Source organism: Anomaloglossus baeobatrachus, chromosome 6 (genome assembly GCF_048569485.1).
Source record: "Anomaloglossus baeobatrachus isolate aAnoBae1 chromosome 6, aAnoBae1.hap1, whole genome shotgun sequence".
Lineage (NCBI taxonomy): Eukaryota > Metazoa > Chordata > Amphibia > Anura > Aromobatidae > Anomaloglossus > Anomaloglossus baeobatrachus.
In genome coordinates this window covers 272145042-272164600 of record NC_134358.1, presented here as the reverse complement: position 1 = coordinate 272164600, position 19559 = coordinate 272145042, and the positions used below count along the sequence as shown (strand labels likewise).

General features: G+C 40.9%; 1 protein-coding gene across 1 annotated transcript in view; it reads right to left on the bottom strand.

The window, feature by feature from the left end:
- Positions 1 to 9938: 9938 nt before the first annotated feature.
- The window catches only part of LOC142243201 (cadherin-9-like), a 408827-nt gene continuing 399206 nt past the window's right edge, over positions 9939 to 19559 (bottom strand). Inside the window, exons 10-12 of the mRNA XM_075314856.1 lie at positions 16722 to 16839; positions 16381 to 16632; positions 9939 to 10778 (exon numbers count right to left, since the gene is read on the bottom strand). Of these exons, the coding sequence (XP_075170971.1) occupies positions 10297 to 10778; positions 16381 to 16632; positions 16722 to 16839 (852 nt within the window). The 3' untranslated portion in view covers positions 9939 to 10296. The remainder of the gene's footprint in view (positions 10779 to 16380; positions 16633 to 16721; positions 16840 to 19559) is intronic.

Sequence of the window (19559 nt, the reverse complement as noted above, 5' to 3'; positions counted from 1 at the left end):
CAATACAAGAGACTACATAAAAACAAAAAACTGAGCCTGAGTATGAGATGGTATACATGGAGCTTGTAAGCTTATGTTCACACTGGCCATAAGACAAAGAAAAATCAAGGTCTGCTGATAGTAGCCTCAGTAGAGACACTATGTTCATTAAATCACCCTGTATCTCGGATTACTGATACACACATCTACTCCTTTTGCTGTATTTATTTTACCTTTGAATTGTTCCTGTAATTGTTCAGCATATTTTCTTTCACGCATTTTCAAGAATTTTATCTTTTAGGACTTGAATTTCATTTGAAAGTATATTTTTGAATTGGATTGTCTGCATGCACATGGATCTCGAAATAATGTTATTTATGTTAATTATGTTATGTGTATTTTTGTTAAAAACCATCATTGTCATTTATGCTTTTCTGGTGTACATCTGATGAAGGTCTGTGACACCGAAACGTCATTTATGTTATTAAACAGACATTACATTTTTTGAGAAAAACATTTAAAACATCATTTTTTCAGTGCCTGTATATTGCTAAATGCATTAATAACGGGGTTGGACTCTATCCGAGCACCAATGATACAACTAGGAGTTGCGCACTACTATTGCAATTCAGACTGTAACCAGACACAAGATTATTATACCCCTGAAGCACTCTGTTCTGCGGGTGCAACCTGCACTTTACAGCTTGTGACCTACAATATTGCATTATTCCAACCCTTAAATGCTCTGTGTTGTCAGGGGCCCACATTTTTCACAGTTTAACACTCCATCTGTGACCAACCACAACATCAGCTTACTGCTTTCCTTAAATACTCCCTGCCTCACACCCCCTATAAGACTGTGAGGTTCCTCTGCTGTATTTCTCAGTGCTGCTGGGAGACCCTTCATGTTCCATTATAAATCTTTTAGTCTGTGACCTTTCCTAAGGTCAGTACACACCTCTTTATAAATTATCTATGCTGCTAGAAGACCCCACTTTACTCTCTCTAATGTATAGTTCCAGCATAATGCTGCTATATAGTAACAAGATTGCATTGTATAGACCAGCATGATACCACCATATAGTAACCACATTTCATTGTATATTCCCAGCATAATACTGTCATATAGTAGCCACATTGCATTGTATAGACCCAGCATAATACTGTCATATAGTAACTACATTGCATTGTATACACCCAACATAATACCACCATATAGTAACAAGATTGCATCATATAGACCAAGCATATTACCACAATATAGTAACCTCATTGCATTGTATAGACCCAGGATGATATTGCCTTATAGTAATCACATTGAGTTTTATAGAGCCAGCATAATAACGCTATATAGTAATGATTGCATTGTACAGACCCGCAAAATATCATGATATAGTAACAAGATTGGATTGTTTAGACCCAGCATAATAACACCATAGTATCAAGATTGCATTGTACAGACCCAGAATAATACTTACATATAATAACCACATTGCATTGTATAGACCCAGCATAATTCTGCCATATAGAAATGAGAATGCATTGCATAGACCCAGTAAAACAACACCATACAGTAACCATATTACTTTATTTTACATTGTATAGACCCAACATTATAGTACCATTACCATTAAATACCTACATCTGTCACTGCTCTGCTACATCTATTGCATTAGCTGAATCTATTATATTACCATCTCACTCAGATGTAGCACTGCAAAGATGATCAAATTTAGCACAGCAGAGATGGTTAGAAATGCTACGTCTGTCTCTGCTTTTACTTAACACTACCTCAGCTCTGCTAAATCAGGGGGAGACAGTCAGATTTAGCACAGCTAAAACTGATGAAGCATCTCTGACTGTCTCTGCTCAGCTACATCTTTGCATCTCAAAGGAGCTTTACACACAGCGACATCGCTAGCGATGTCGCTCGTGAAAGCAGCTGCCCCCGTTGGTTGTGCATCACGGGCAAATCGCTGCCCGTGGTGCACAATATCACTAGTACCCGTCACACCAACTTACCTTCCTAGCAACGTCACTGTGGGCGACGAACAGCCTCTTTTCTAAGAGCGCAGTTCGTGCGGCGTCACAGCGACGTCACACGGCAGGCGTCCAATAGAAGCGGAGGGGCGGAGAGCAGCCGCATGAAAGTCACGCCCTCCTCGTTGCCGGAGGACGCAGGTATGGTGTTGTTCGTCATTCCTGAAGGTGTCACACGTAGCTATGTGTGCTGCCTCAGGAACAACAAACAACCTGCGTCCAGCAGCAGCAACGATATTTGGGAAATGGACGACGTGTCAACAATCAACGATTTGGTGAGTATTTTGCATCCTTAGCGGTCGCTCGTATGTGTCACATGCAACGACATCGCTAACGAGGCCGGATGTGACGAATTCCGTGACCCCAACGACATCTCGTTAGCAATGTCGTTGCATGTAACGGGGCCTTTACTCAGATGCAGCAGAGTTGAGACTGTCAGATGTTGCTAAGCAGAGACAGTCAGAAGTAGTAGAGCAGAGACAAGATTGCATTATACAAGGTCAGAATAATACCGCCATATACAGGAGTAGCCACATTTCCTTGTCTAGACCCAGCATAATACCGCCTTAAGCGGGCTTTACATGCCACGATATCGTTAATGAATTATTGTCGGGTCACATTGTTTGTGACGCACATCCGGCGTCATTAACGATATCGTAGGCTGCAGCGTGTTACACTTAAGAGTGATCTTAAACAATCGCAAAAGAGGGCAAAATCATTTGCCATGGAGAGGTCGTCCTGAAACAAAAAATCATTTTCAGGATGTTAGCGAGGTAGTTCGTCATTCCTGCGGCAGCACACATCGCTGTGTGTGAAACCGCAGGAGCGACGAACATCTCCTTACCTGCCTCCATTGGCTATGCGGAAGGAAGGAGGTGGGTGGGATGTTTACATCCCGCTCATCTCCGCCCCTCCGCTTCTATTGGCTGCCTGCCGTGTGACGTCGCTGTGACGCCGCACGACCTGCCCCCTTAGGAAGGAGGCGGATCGCCGGCCAGAGCGACGTCGCAGGACAGGTAAGTGCGTGTGACAGGGGTAAGCAAGGTTCTGCGACACGGGCAGTGATATGCCCGTGTCACACAACCGACGGGGGTGGGTGCGATCGCTAGCAAGATCGCAGTGTGTAAAGCCCGCTATAGAGTAACCACATTGCATTGTATTTACCCAGCATAATAGCACCAATTAGTAACAAGATTGCATTGTATAGACCCAGCATAATTGTGCCATATAATGACAATTACATTGTATAGACCCAGGTTAGCATCACCATATAGTAACCACAATAAATTATATTGTAAAGATCCAGCATTATAGTAACATTACTATTACCTCTGTCTCTGCTCTGATACATCTGACCATCTCACTCAGATGTAGCAGAGCTGATATTGTCAGATGTTGCAGACTAGAGACATTCAGTTGTAGCACAGAAGAGACAGTCAGAGACATTACATTGGTTTCTGCTCTGCTACTTCTGACTGTCTTAGCTTTGCTACATCTGAGTGAGACAGTACATCTATCTCTGCTCATCAAAGCATACATGGTCTTCTGATGTACCATCTTTGACTATCTCTCCTCTGCCGCATCTGACCGTTTCTGCTCTGCTTATCTGAATGTCTCAGCTCTGCTACATCTGGGTGAGACAGTCAGATATTGCAGAACAAAAACTGCTGGAGTGTCTTTGACCATCTCTGCTCCGATATATTTTACCATCTTACTCAGATGTAGATGAGTTGAGATGGTGAGATTAAGTAAAAAAGAGATGGTCATAGATATTCCATCAGTCTTTGTTCTGCACCATCAGACTGTCTCTTTCAGAGAGCTGAGACAAACAGCTGTAGTAGAGCAGAGATGGTCAGAGATGCTGCATCAGTCTCTGCTCTACTACACCTCACCATCTCTATGCTCTGCCACTTTATCCTGTCACTTTGCCCTGTAACTCTGCCCCATCACTCTGCTCTGCCGTGCCATGCTGCTTTGCCCTTTCACTCATTCTGCCTTGTCACTCTGCTATGCTCTGTCACTCTGCTCTGTCACTCAGTACTGTCATTCTGCCCTGCCAATCTTCCCAGCCTATATGTTCTGCCCTACCATTCTGCCCTTTCACTTTGCCTTGCCACTCTGTCCTGTCAATCACTCTTCCTTGCATCTTCCCTGCAACTCAGCCCTTACAATTTTATCTACCCTTTTACTCTGCCCTCTACTCTCTCTGCCCTTTCCTTCTGTCTTGCCACTCTGTCCTGCCACTTTTCATTGCCACTATGCTCTGCCCTACCACTCTACCCTCCACCCTTCCAATCCACTCCACTTTACCACTCCTTCCTATCATTTAACTCTGCCATTCCACTCTGCCCTATCACTCTGATCTGCCACTATGCCCTGTCATTCTGCTCTGCCCTGTCCCTCTGCCCTGCCACTCTGCCCTTTCACTTTACCTTTTTTCTCTGCCCTGCCACACTGCCCTGCTACTCTGCCCTTCCATTCTGCTCATCCCTGTCACTCTGTCTTGCCACTCTGCCCTGCCATTCTTCCCCTCTGCCCTTTCATTCTGCCCTGGCACTCTGCCCTACCACTCTGCTCTACCTTATCACTCTGTACTGCTACTCTGCCCTGTCAATCAGCCACATCTGAAGTAGTGTCTCAGACTGTCTCAGCTTTACTACATCTGAAGAACTAATTCAGATGTAGTAAATTAAGACCATTTTACCCATATGTAGCAGAGCTGAGATGATGTAATGAAGCAGAGAAAGTCAGATGAAGCAAAGCAGAGACAGATGTAGCAACTTTGACACTCCTCAGTTCAGCTACATCTGAGTGAGACGGTCCAATGTAGCAGTGCAAAAACAAGATAGAGAGAGAACTTACCTGGGATTTCTTCAGCTCTTCAGCTTTAAGACCCTGCACTCAGCAAGAAAAATCCCAAGATTTAGTAGTCGGCTCCAATCAGTAAAAGAAGGTGCTGCACTATAAACTGAGAACTCGAGCACCATGTGAAGCTCAATCGAGTATCAATCAGTGCCGAGCACTATGGCTCATCACTAAAGGCTGCTTTACACACAGCGTAATTGCTAGCAATGTTGCTCGTGAAAGCACCTGTCCCCATTGTTTGTGCATCACGAGCAAATTGCTGCCCGTGGAGCACAATATCGCTAATACCGTCCCACAAACTTACATGCCTAACAACGTCGCTGTGGCCGGCGAACTGCCTCTTTTCTAAGGGGGGCGGTTCATGCAGCGTCACAATGACGTCACACGGCAGGCGTGCAATAGAAGCAGAGGGGCAGAGAGCAGCCGAATGAAAGACACGCCAACCTCGTTGCCGGAGGACGAAGGTACGGTGTTGTTCGTCATTCCTGGGGTGTCACAGGTAGCACTGTGTGCTGCCTCAGAAACGAACAAGCAACCTGCGTCCAGCATCATCTACGATATTTGTGATTTGAATGACGTGTCAACGATCAACGATTAGGTGAGTATTTTTGATCGTTAGCAGTCGCTCGTATGTGTCACATGCAACAACGTTGCTAACGAGGCCAGATGTGCGTCACAAATTCCGTGACCCCCAACGACATCTCGTTAGCGATGTCGTTGCATGTAAAGCCCCCTTAACGGTGACCAACACACTGTCCTCCCACATTAGCTATAAACATGATGCTGTCCGCCCTTATTAACTATGACCGCCACCCTCTCCTCCCTTATTTGCTGTTACTGATACACTGACCTCTATTATAAGCTATAACTGCCTCTCTGACTGATCATATGTTTTACAACTGCCAAAATGTATTCCCTTATTAGCTATAACCACCACACTGTTTGCCTTTATTAGCTATAACCACCACACTGTTTGCCTTTATTAGCTATAACCACCACACTGTTTGCCCTTATTAGCTATAACCACCACACTGTTTGTCATCCTTTATTAGATATAACTTCCAAACTGTCCATTCATGTGCATTACAAATGCCCCACTTTCCGCCACTCCTATGCTCTGTAGTGGTTATAAAAAAATATCTGAACTATTGGTACAATGCCACATTTTCCCATTTAAAAACATTAAACCAGTAAAAATAATTTCAGGATTTTTTTGCACTTTCAATGTCACCAATACACTGCACATTTTAATTGAACACAAGTTGAAAAATAATAAAGAACTAAAATAATATGGTTGCAGAAACATGCATACCATCCAACTGAAAATATGTTGATGTAACGTTTGAATTTATGACAGCATTCAGTCTTTTTCAGCTGAAGTCTATCTGCAAGTCACATCTAGAATTGGATCTTCATGAAAGCAAGGCATGTCTGATTTTATTAGGTGAGAGGCCTCTGAGAGGGTCAGGTTTGCAACTCTTCATAAGGCTGGATTCACACGATGGTGTGACATCCAATGTGAGTGTATCGGATGTGAGATGCTAATGACCCTCGGCTCCTGCTCTGCTTCCAGCTTGAGCCAAGTGTCATGCAACTGTGACCCGATCCTGCGACCAGATTACAGCTGCAGAGAAGGGATTAATGTTCCCATCTTCTCCATTGTCAGCCTGTGCATATATCATACTGCACTAGGATATCAGTGCAGTCCAATGTTTCGCTCTCACCCATAGACTTGTATGAGTGCGAGTGACATGACTCTCGCTAACAATCGCAGCATGCTGTGACTTTTCTCTCATCCAGAATCTGAATGAGAAAAAAGCGGGCCAACTGCTCTTCCTCATTGAATAACATTGGTCCGCGTGCAATATGAGATTTTCTCGCATTGCACTTGTCTGAGTCATACGCTCGAGTAAGCGTACCCTGAGGAGAATTATTACCCAATCTGCTTTTTAGCAGATATTTTTACCATATGAGGCTTTGTTTTTGAAAGGCAAGTTGGAGTTTTGAATAAATGACTAAATTCGTTGAACAATTTAATGCACTGTGTTACATATAAAAATACATGCACATACATGCTTTGCCATATATTCAATAAAGCGTTTTACAGTTGTCTAAGAAAAGCTCTGCCACACTAAAGGGGGCTTTACATGCAGCGACATTGCTAGCGATGTCGCTCGTGAAAGCACCCGCCCCCGTTGTTTGGTGCGTCACGGGCAAATCGCTGCCCGTGGCGCACAATGTCTCTAGGAGCCGTCACACATACTTACCTTCCTAGCAACGTTGCTGTGACGCCGCGCGAACCGCCCCCTTAGAAAAGAGGCTATTCGCTGGCCAATTGAAGTGGAGGGGCGGAGAGCAGCCGCATGGAAGTCACGCCCACCTCGTTGCCGGAGGATGCAGGTACGGTGTTGTTCTTCCCTTTCTGGGGTGTCACACGTAGCGATGTGTTCTGCCTCAGGAACGATGAACAAGCTGCGTCCTGCACAATCAACGACATTTGGGAAATGAACTACATGTCAACAATCAACAATTTGGTGAGTATTTTACATCGTTAGCGGTCGCTCGTACGTGTCACACGCAACGACATCGCTAACAAGGCCATATGTGTGTCACGACTTGTTAGCGATGTCGTTGCGTTCAACGGGGCCTTAATACACCATGGGCATGCAAATTGTCAATATCCACTACTGGCAGCTCTCTTTTCAATTCCTGACAAATTATATCCTAGATGTGCTCTATGCAGATAAGTCTGGAGATGATGCTTTTCATGGTACCCTCTTTAGGCCGCTCAGGTTGCCCACAGTATTATAAACAATTTGCAGCCTTTCATTGTGTTGAAAAACGGCTCGTTGAACACTGTGGAGAAATAGCCATACTGCTAGTTTGCTAACCAGATCATTGTTTATGCTGAGCTACTAGCAGGAATGACTGCTTAAAGGGAATCTATTATCACATTTTACCTATCTATATTATTAATATGGGCATTTAGGTTATAGACTGCTGAAAAAAAGCTTTATCAGAAGATTTGTTGTAGATAAATCATCTTTTATAACTTTATATAAATTAGCTCTTCTAGGCTATTTGGTAGATGCTGCCTGTAAGACCACTCAGCCTTTAAAGATTATTTAAAATAAATGGGGTGTTACCAGAGTGAGACAAGTAACTGACACAGAACAGGAGAAATTAAGTTTGACTTCTTGCAAACACATTCTTTGTAGCGCCCTGAGCGTAGCTTAATTGCAACAATATAGCAACACTGTCTGCCTGTGAGATGGAGGCTGAAGCTGGGAGGAACCTGCAGATGAAGAAGAAGAAGAAAAATCGGCACATCCAGCATAAAATGTATTCTTGCTTTATATCCACATAGAAGACCATCCAAAAAATGAAGACCTGACGTGTTTCCGACACATAAGAGTGTCCATAATCATAGGCTAACATTCTTAGTACCCTCTAGATATTTTTATGCACAGATTAACAATATAATTAAGGAAAATTAGAAACACAAGTTTAAAATCACTCATTAAAAACAAAAAGGGGATTGGACAAAAAAGATGAAAAGGGAACGGAAGAGATTGTGAGACACCGTAGTATATCATATAATGTTCCAATACAAAATACTATTAACATAGCAATATCTCCACTAAATATAATATGCAACATTACATGGTAAATTTCTAAAAAAAAAAAAAATTCTTCCTTTTTTCATTTTTACACTTTCACACCTGCAGATGTGTTAGTTATATTAACATACAGCTCTACAGTTAAATGAGAGAAAGGCCATCACACATCACATATCACACTGGTAAGGCCCCTTTTATTTAAAATATGCTCTAGAGGCAGAGTTATCTTCCAGGCAGAGTCTGCCACATAGCCTGGAATAGCTCATTTACATAAAGTGATACAATTTGTGTAATGGGGGTTTCATAGACACCTACTATTAATCTAGGGCTTAGTGGACTGCTGCCATTAAGCCCTTAATACCCTGATTGCCACTGCACCAAGGGAATCGGAAAGAGTAAGGTAAAGTTCTGGGATTGTCGCATCTAATTGATGTGGCAAACCTGAAGGGCTGCAGGCTACTACATTTAGGCTAGGGGCCCAATAACCATGGGTCCCCCCAGCCTGAGAATACCAGCTCCCAGTTGTCGAGCCTTACCATGGCTGAGTATCAAAAACTGGGAGGGGGTTAACCACACACCATTTTTTAAAATTATTTATTAAGTAATTTAACAAAAAATCTGCATGCCTTTCCTCTTAATTTGATACATAGCCAAGACAAGCGCATGGCGGAGGGCTGCAGCCTGTAGCCGTGGGCTACTCGGGAACACTGTAAATGGGAATCATTACTGTACTGCTGGAGATACGACACATATCCAGGAAAGGTAAAATACGAGGTGGTTTAATTCAACGCGTTTCAAAGTGTAACCCCACTTCTTCATCCAGAAATCCACCAATATATAGGGGAACTGCATGGCATTTTTTAAATGTATTTCTTTATTTTACACTGGTATAATGCTGTCAGAGAGGGTGCGGGTGTGGTCTGACTGCAACCAATCAGAGTTGCCGTTGGGAGGGAAAAGCAGTGAATATGTATGAGGGATAATTATCGTCCCCAGTAAGCATGTCCTGCTTTATTCTGTCCTTATTTTCCTTCTTTTGCAGCCCCTCTACACCATTTTCAGCCCCCCTACACCTTTTTATAATATGTAAGTTTTGCCTCCAATTGAATTCAATGGGGTTGGCTAGGATCATCGATCGTATCAGCGATCTGATCAGCAAACCCAGGCAAGTTCAGTGATTCTGACCAGATCTGATTCTCAGCAGGATTGCTCATCTCTATAACTCAAATATCCATAAATACACACATAACCCCCACATACAAATATGTAAAAAATACAAATATAAACTTAATTGAGCATTTTTAAATAAATCATTTTCTATCATGCAACAAAGACTTGTATAACAATTATTTTTATTCCAAAACAGTACAAAAATATAGTTTTTTAGTGTAAAAAACAGGGCAAATGTACATTTACAGACATTCTAATCAAATAAATAACATTCAAAACTTTTTTTTTCAATAATTATTATAATACTTCAGTTTTCAATTTGGTTTAATTTAAAATAATAATAATAATAATGCTGACATTTTCTTTATTTTACATTGTGTGCAAGCTAATTCTAAAATAGAATAGTCAATAAAGGCACAGAATAGTATTTCAGTAAAACTGTATTACTTGTATACATACTCCTGTAGATTAAACAACATCAATCAGTTTGTTAATTCTTCTGTACCATTGGCAGGAAAATAGCACTGACTAAATCCAGAATAAATAACTGTGTTGGATGTAATTTATAGACATTTAAATAGTTCATCGCTACTAGAAGTCAATTAAAGTGTATATTTTTTTATCAGTCACTTTCATCTCCGCCATACATATCGGCAAGTTTTTTAAATCGAGGACCCCAGTCATTAAGATACCGGTAATCATGATTCTCATTAATCTCAAGGGATTCCAAAGAGCTTAGCGACTCTGCAATGGAGTCATTGCCTTCATAAGCATAGGTTGCAAGTGAGTCGTAAGGAGGAGCAGTTGTATCTGCATCATTTTCATTTATTCTCCGTTGAATAAAATCTTGAACATCAACATTTTCCCACAGAGGAACTGGTCTTTGTATATGAAATATCGTGTCAGGGATGATATCTCTTCTAAGTTTATTTTCCTCTCTAGCTTCAGGATTTCTTAGTGCTCCAATATCAAAAGCTTGTGTATCCTCCTCCCCTCCTCCCTCATCATTATAGGTCACAACATTATCTCGCACATCATCCTTTGAAACTATTAATGGTTCTTTTTTTCTGTGCCTCTTCAGAGCTGCGAAAAGGACTACTAATGCTGAAAGGGAAATTAGGAAAATATTTAAGATGTAACACTTAGAAAATGTTTATTATATTTTAGACTTGGTTTGTTGAATGAATAATTTGAAATTATTTTGTAACATTATTGAGCCATTCAAGAAAAATATAACGTGTTTTTAATATTGGTCATGGGAAGTATTTGATCATACCATTCGTCTATATAAAATATGCATTTTGAATTTTACAACGTTTCCTATAGTAACTTCATATTTACATCACTTTGGCTAAAATTGATCCACACTTTATTTATTATTAGAAAATGTTCCTATAAAAAGTGCTTATCCCATATATAATAGTCAGTGATGTACTGTTGGTCTCCTGGTAATGGCAATACATGTGAGCTGCATCATACTGCATGTGGGAGGCTGATGGTGCTTTAATACTGTGTGAGAGGCTTTGGGAGCTATTATATTATGTGTGGTGGCTCTGGTGACCATTATACTTTTTATAGGGGATTATATATGCATCATACTGTGTATGAGGGATAGATAGGCTGAGGACTGACATTTTTAGGGTGAAGAGGTCCCAATAACAATCAGGCACCAAACATGGGGAGAGGGGACTCAATACTCATGATGTGAACACCAAAATACTCTAAGAGTAACAAATATCCCGAATACATTAATATTCATGCGAGCAATGAATAGTGCCTAATATATCTGCTAATTGCTAGTAATCATACTACATGTGAGGGGCTGTGCTGGCCAAGAAACTGTGGGCATAAAGCTATAAGGTTCAAGATACTATGTGTTTGGGCTTCTGGATGCCATAATACTGTGTTTGTTAATGTCATGATACCTTTTTGGGGGTCCTATACTGTATGAAAGGTTGTGGTAGTAGTATACTACTTGTGGAGCTATGGAGGCAACAGCACTGTGGAGGGAGGCTATGGTAACATTATATTTTGTGGGGTCAATGTGGTGACAAAAATACCATGTGTGATTGAGGGGGCATCATTCTATCTGGGACTGTCAGGACATCATGCAGTTTGTGTGGAGCTGTGAGAGTCATGATACTATGTGAGATTCTGTGGGACATCAAAATATGTTGCGGGTTATTTGGCAATAATATTGTTTGGGAGACTGTGTGAGCCATCATACTATATATGGGGGCATAATACTGTATGTGTGGGACTGTGAAAGGTATGATACTGTGTATGGAGGACTGTAGAGACCAATATACTGTGTATGGGCCTATGAGGGTAATTATTGTGGGTATGATAGCCAGCATACTGCCGAGGCATCATATTGTCGATGCTATGATCCTATGGGGTGGAAGGCTATGGGGTCATGATAATGTGTTTGTGAAACTAGGTAGGCATCATACTGTTTTGGGGGCTGTGTAGACCATCATGTAGTGATGAGGATTGAAGGGGAATCATGCTGGGGAACAATCATACAGTATGTGGGCAGGCATTGATACCGTGTGTTTGGAAGTGTGGTGGCCATTATGCTGTGTTTGAGGAGCCATTATATGTGCTTGATGGGCTGTAGGGGTATCATACTGTAGGGCAGTGTTTCTTAACTCCAGTCCTCAAGACCCATCAACAGATCATGTTTTCAAGTTTTCCTCAATATTAGACGAGGAATAATTCCATTACCTGTGCAACATTAATGAAAGCCTGAAAACCTGATTGAGGAAAACCTGAAACCATGATCTGTTGGTGGGTCTTGAGGACCGAAGTTGCGAAACACTGCTGTAAGGGGTTATGTGGACCATTATATTTTGTGGGAGTATTTGTGGGCGATAATATTTTGTGGGATGCTTTTGGAACCGTAATTTTGTATAAGAGAGATTTTGGGTCTAAGATATTAACTTTGGGGGCAATAATACTATTTGTAAAGAACTCTGGAGGCATCAAAATACGTTAAAGACAATGTGGGTCAGCATATTGTTTGGGAGGCTGTGCAAGTCATCATACTGTATTTAGGGGCATAATACTGTATGTGTGGGACTGTAAAAACAATGATACTGCATATGGAGGACTGTAGAGGCCAATATACTGTGTCTGGGCATATTATGAGAGTAATTATTCCAGGTATGAGAGTCACCATACTGCTGAAGCATCATATTGTCTGTGCTATGATCCTATGTGAGGGAGGGCAGTGAGGGTTATGAAAATGTGGTTGGGGGACTCTGTAGGCATCATAATGTTTGGGAGCTGTGCAGACCATCATACAGTGTTGAGGATTGTGGAGGAATCATGCTGTGGGGGAACTCAGGGGCAATCATACTGTGTGCAGGGCTGTTCTCTAGGGGCATCACACTGTGGGGGGTTTTGTGGGTCATTATATTTTGTAGGGGTAAATGGGGGCCATCTTTCTGTTTTTGGGGAGTTGTGGGGGCCATAATACATTGTGTACAGAGCTGTAAGGACAAGAATATTGTTTATGGAAGCTTTTAGGAACCAAGATACTGTATGTGTGTGCGCCTGTGGGTATCATGATGTCGTATATAGAAACAATAAATTGTCAGAGAACATCTTACTATGTGGAAGGCTGTGGGGGGAATCAAACTATGTGTGTGTGTTGGTAGATATGTGGGCGATGATACCATGGGGTAAAAATGTTGGCACATCATAGTCTATATTAGAGCTGTGGGACCATGGTTATCTGTGTAATGAGCAGTGAGTAACATGATACTACAGATAGGGAACTGTGGAAGGCCTTCACTCTGTATGTGGGGGACTGTGAGGGTCATTCTACTGTGTGGGTATGGTGTTAGGGCAAGTATAAGGTGTAGAAGAGCCTGTTTTGTCTCATGGCATTATGTTTATGTGGGTCACCATATTGTTGTGGGGGCATCATACTGTGTGGGTGGCTGAGGGGGATTATATTGTGAATGCCATGATACTGTGCATGGAAGCTGGGGTGTCCACAATACTGTGGGAGTTCGGCTATGAGGACATTATACTGTAAAGATTATGTAGGCCATTACATTCATAGGTATAATATGAGGGCCATCATATTATTTTTCACGCAATATGGGTGGGTATAAAATTCTGTATGTGGTGAGTGCTGTGGGGCCCATAACACTATGTGCATAGGCTTTTATTGACTGAGATACTGAAAATGTGTGCTATGATACTGTTTATCGGGCCATAAGAGTGTCAGGGAAATTATACTGTGTACGAGACTGAAGGAGATTCATAGTGTGTGTGTCATAATACTGTGTGAGGAGAGTTGTAAGAGCCATGATATTATGTGGAGAGTTGTATGAGCATCATACTGTGGAGGCATCATACTATGGAGGCTGTAAGGCTTTGATACTGTGTTTATTGGGCTGTGAGGACTATGATATGATGTGTATTGGGCTGTGGAGGGTTTGAATACTATATATGGGGGTCTGCAAGGACAAATTTTCTTTTCAAAACCAAGGATGGCTTTTTTTAAAAAAAAAAAAAATCTGCTAAAACTACAGAAAAATGACTTCTGTTCATGGTACTGTAGTAGCAGAAAAGCCGAAACACAATTAATAGTTTAGAAGAGTTTAAAACTGTTAGACCATTTGAATCCTCTAAGAAAAAAATATCTTTATTACTATATTCCTAAAATAGTTTTATTAATTAATACTAGAATCCATCATACATATTCTGGGAGAACACAACACATACCAAAAGAGAAAAATATGAGATGATTGTGCACAGTGGACACACTGGTACCTAAATATAACATGGCAAGATTATAAGGGTCCAATGTTACAAGGGTAAATAATGTAAACCAAAAATTGGGGCCTGAGATAATTGTACCCATGTTTACTCTGCCTAACAACGGAGGTAATCACCTTAACTTTTTTGAGTGCCCCCGCTCCATGGCGGCTTACCCTAAATGACCCTCTCTTCCTCTAGTAAGATACCCACCACCATGCAAAAGGTGCTCAACAGGTGATCACAAATAACAACTAGCGTGTATGAATAAAAACACACAAAGATCAAACAGACGTCCGTGATAATATTACAAGGGCCTAAAGAAATATCAAAAGACTAGATGTCACCAGTCTCACTATATGCGGATATATCATATCCTGTTATCAAAGAGACTTATATCCGCATAACTCATATACAAGATATCAATAGTTAGGCCAAGCTGAGAGTTGACTTAGCTTTACTGGGATGGCTGGGAGGATCACTAAAGCTAAGTCAATTCTCAGCTTGGCCTAACTATTTATATCTTGTATATGAGTTATATAGGTATAAGTATTTTTGATAACCAGGATTTATCCGCAAATAGTGAGACTGGTGACATCTAGTCTTTTGAGATTTCTTTAGGCCCTTGTAATATTATCAGAGATATCTGTTTGATCTTTATGTGTTTTTATTCATACACGCTAGTTATTATTTGTGATCACCTGTTGAGCACCTTTTGGATGGTGGTGGGTCCCTTACTAGAGGAAGAGAGGGTCTTTTAGGGTAAGTCATGGAGTGGGGCACCCAAAAATGTTAAGGTGATTTCCTCCGCTGTTAGAGAGAAAACAAACTGGGCGCAATTATCTCAGGCCCCAAGTTTCTTTGGTGTACATTATTTACCCTTGTAACATTGGACCCCCTATAATCTTGCCGTGTTATATTTAGGTACCGATCTGTCCACTGTGCACAAGCACCTCGTATTTTTCTCATTTGGTATATGTTGTGTTCTGTCTGTTTGAATGTTTATGACGGATTTTAGTATTAATTAAGAAAAGCATTTCAGTAATATATAAAGGTATTTTTTTCTTAGAGGATTCAAATGGTCTAACAATAATAGTGTAGTTTTTTTTGTCTGTGGAAAAGAAAGCGCACATAGTTTCTTACCAGGTATGAGATTTTACAAATAAGGTGCCAAAAGGCACATTCACCTGCTGAAGTTGTGGCAGGCACAACTCCTTAAAGCAAATATATCAAAAGTGGTCAGCAGCAGCCCCGAATAAAATGGTGACCAATAGGGATAAAAAATAATCAGGTTCAATGCTGCGCTAGAAACCACATGAATCCAAGGATGTGTATTAAAAACCTTTTCTTTATTTCTGCAGGTCAACGCGTTTCAAAGACATATCCGTCTTCTTCATCAGGACACAAGAAACCAATTGATTCATGTGGTTTCTAGCGCAGCATTGAACCTGATTCTTTTTCATTCTTATTGTTCAATAATAGTGTAGTACCACTTTTCTCTGAGCTATCTGCAAATCTGACTTTTTTACTTTTAAACATTTTTTTTTATCTCTACTGGCTAAGACGGTACAAAGATATATTTTACCTGTATCATTTATCTTGGTGAAGTTTTACCACTGTCTGCAAATGCCAAGTCTCCTGTTTCAGGTTTGTTAAACCATACCCACTGATAATATATAAACTCTGCTCTTGCTCTTTTATAGATCATGTAACACATGCCAATGCTCATCCATTTTCAATAAAGCACATTCTGCAATAACATATCACCTTCCAGCCAAGTTGGTATTTACTTCCATATATTACATATATGTCTGGCATTGGGATTAAGAGATTATAGATAAAGTACTCATGTTTGTACAAATCGTGTATAAAGTATGATGTCTTATTTACACAGCACACAAGTAAAACATTTGACATAACAAATATAACTTACTGAGGAGTATGATGATGCACAGTAAAATTGCGACTAATGCACCGGTGCTCAGTCCGGCTGGAAGGAAGAACGCTTCAGCACTGCATGTCTGCACATTTCCTTTGTTGTCACAGGCACATACCTGTATAGTCAATGTTTCAGTACTGCTCTGAACTGGATAGTCATTGTCAAAAATAATAACTGGCAAAGTATATGCACTAATTTTATGACGATTGTATCTATTTCTTTTTGTTAAAATACTTGCTGTGTTATCTGGAATTTAAAATAAGATACAAATGTTAAGACCTGTGCACAACAAATGACTTGTATAACAAATATTACATTTCTGTTTTATACTCTACCTTTATTATCCACAACTGTAAAGTTTGGATTTATGGAAAATTCTGGTACCATTTCAAAGAAAAATGTATGTCCCCGTGGAGGTTCATCTTTGTCCACAGCACTTACTGTCTGTATGAGCTGTAAACAAACAAACACTTTACAGAGTGGACTTGCCAAATATCACTTTATTGCACTTCTGTGAAGTATAAAGAGAATATGCTTGAGTTGCAATTTAAAGTGTAAAAGTAACTGCTTCAACAATGTAAAAGCAACACAGTAAAACATTCAATTGTAAAATGGTATGTGGATTTCAACAAGTATATTCTTAACCAGCATCGGAATGGCTACCGGAAGAATCTCCAGTAATGCCAGGCCTGGATTCAGGTACCTGCATTGCACTCCGGAGCGCTCACCTGAGCTCCGGCGTGCAGCCTAGACTGTACTGCGAGCACCAAGTAATTGATTCTCTGGTGCTTGTGGTTCAGTTAATAACAGCTGCAGACAGGCCGGGCTAATCTCCGGGGTTCAGGTGAGAGCACTGGAGATCACCCCGGCCTGTCTGCAGCTGACATGAACTGAACCGCAAGCACCGGCGAATCAATCACTTGGCGCTTGACAGTCTCAGCTGCTCTCCGGAGCTCAGGTGAGAGCTCAGGAGTGCAATGCAGGTACCTGAATCCAGGCTTGGCATTACTGGAGATTCCTCCGGTAGCCAGTCCGAAGCGGATCTTAACTTGAATATACAGTCATATGAAAAAGTTTGGGCACCCCTATTAATGTTAACCTTGTTATATATAATGTGCAAGAATCAGTGACGAAGTTGAAGTTACGCAGGGAATGGATATTTCAGCAAAACAATGATCCAAAACACTGCTCCAAATCTACTCAGGCATTCATGCAGAGGAACAATTACAATGTTCTGGATTGGCCATCCCAGTCCCCAGACCTGAATATCATTGAACATCTGTGGGATGATTTGAAGCGTGCTGTCCATGCTCGGCGACCATCAAACTTAACTGAACTGGAATTGTTTTGTAAACAGGAATGGTCAAATATACCTTCATCCAGGATCCAGGAACTCATTAAAAGCTACAGGAAGCGAATAGAGGCTGTTATTTTTGAAAAAGGAGGATCTACAAAATATTAATGTCACTTTAATGTTGAGGTGCCCATACTTATGCACCTTTCAAATTTAGTTTAAATGCAGATTGCACATTTTCTGTTTGTACAATAAACCTCATTTCAATCCAGAAATATTACTGAGTCCATCATTTATTAGATATATGAAACTGAAATAGCTGTTGCAAAAACCCAAATTGTTATAAAAAAAAGGTTAACATTAATAGGGGTGCCCAAACTTTTTCATATGACTGTATAAAGCTGAATGTGTGTATGTGTGATGTCCGGGATTGGCATCTGCAACATCGCAGCTACAGCCACAAAATTTTGCACACTCACACGTCTCGACTCGGAGAACATTATAGGCTATGTTGTGAGGCAAAATTTTAACCCCGCGTGTTCCAATTTACTAATCAATTTTGCCCCTATCTATATAATGGGGAAAAAGTGAAACAAAAAGTGTATCCGCACCATTTACAATCACGAAATTTTGCACATACACCTCATGTGACCCAGGGAACATCGTAGACTATGTTTTGACAGGAAAATGTAACCTCGCGCTTTACAGTTACTCTTCAAAAAACATGCATCTATTAAAGTAAATGGAGCCTGGAACTACAGGTTATTAGTAGGAGCTGTAATTGGTTGCTATAGAAACAAAATACATTCATAGTATAAGAAGCTTATATGTGAGGTAATAAGATGTCGCTGGGGAGACGGATAGAGGGAGACAGAGAGAGACAGAGAGAGGCAGAAAGGGAAAGTGACAGAGAGATAGAGACAGACAGAGACAGACAGAGACAGACCTGGAAAGAAACAGACCTGGAAAGAGACAGACCTGCAAAGTGACAGATGGGAAAAGAGACAGACAGACATGTAGACAGGGACAGAGACAGGCAGACAGGGAAGGAGGAGACAGCCAGAGAGACAGACAAAGATAGATGGGGAAAGACACAGACCTTGATATAGACAGACGGTGAAAGAGACAGAGAAATAGAGACAGACAAGGAAACAGACAGATAGAGACAGGCAGACAGGGAAAGAGACAGACAGGAAAAAACACCGACAAAGAGACGGGGAGACAGACGGGGAAAGAGACAGACCTGGGAAAGAGACAGATGGGGAAAGAAACAGAGAAATAGAGACATACAAAGAAAGAGACAGACAGAGATAGGCAGATGGGGAAAGAGACAGATGGAGAAAGACACACGGGGAAAGAGACAGACGGAGTAAGAGACAGACGAAGAAAGAGACAGACGGGGAAAGAGACAGATGAGGAAAGAGACAGACGGGGAAAGAGACAGACCTGGAAAGAGACAGACCTGGAAAGAGACCGACGGAGCACATTACTTGGCCAATTTAGTTAAATCTGTGTGGAATATCTGTGTTGTTGAAATATATGTTGTGAAATGCTTCTATTAGCTTAGATTTTGCCTTTTAATAATTACGGTACATTTCTATCTATTTGTTTTGTGTTTTTTGTGTGCACAATACATTTTTGTTAATACATTCTATTTTGTTAACAGCAGTTATTAACCCGGGCGAAGCCGGGTAGTACAGCTAGTTATACAAAAACTCCCATGAAATAAATAATGTCATATAATATATTATTCCTCTCCCAGGTCCTCAAGTTACATTACCCATTATAAAATCACATGTAAGTTGCCCCAGTATTAACTGTACATGTCCCGTCTTTAGAAAAAAAAACAAATGAAAAAAAAAAAATGGGATTTTTTTTC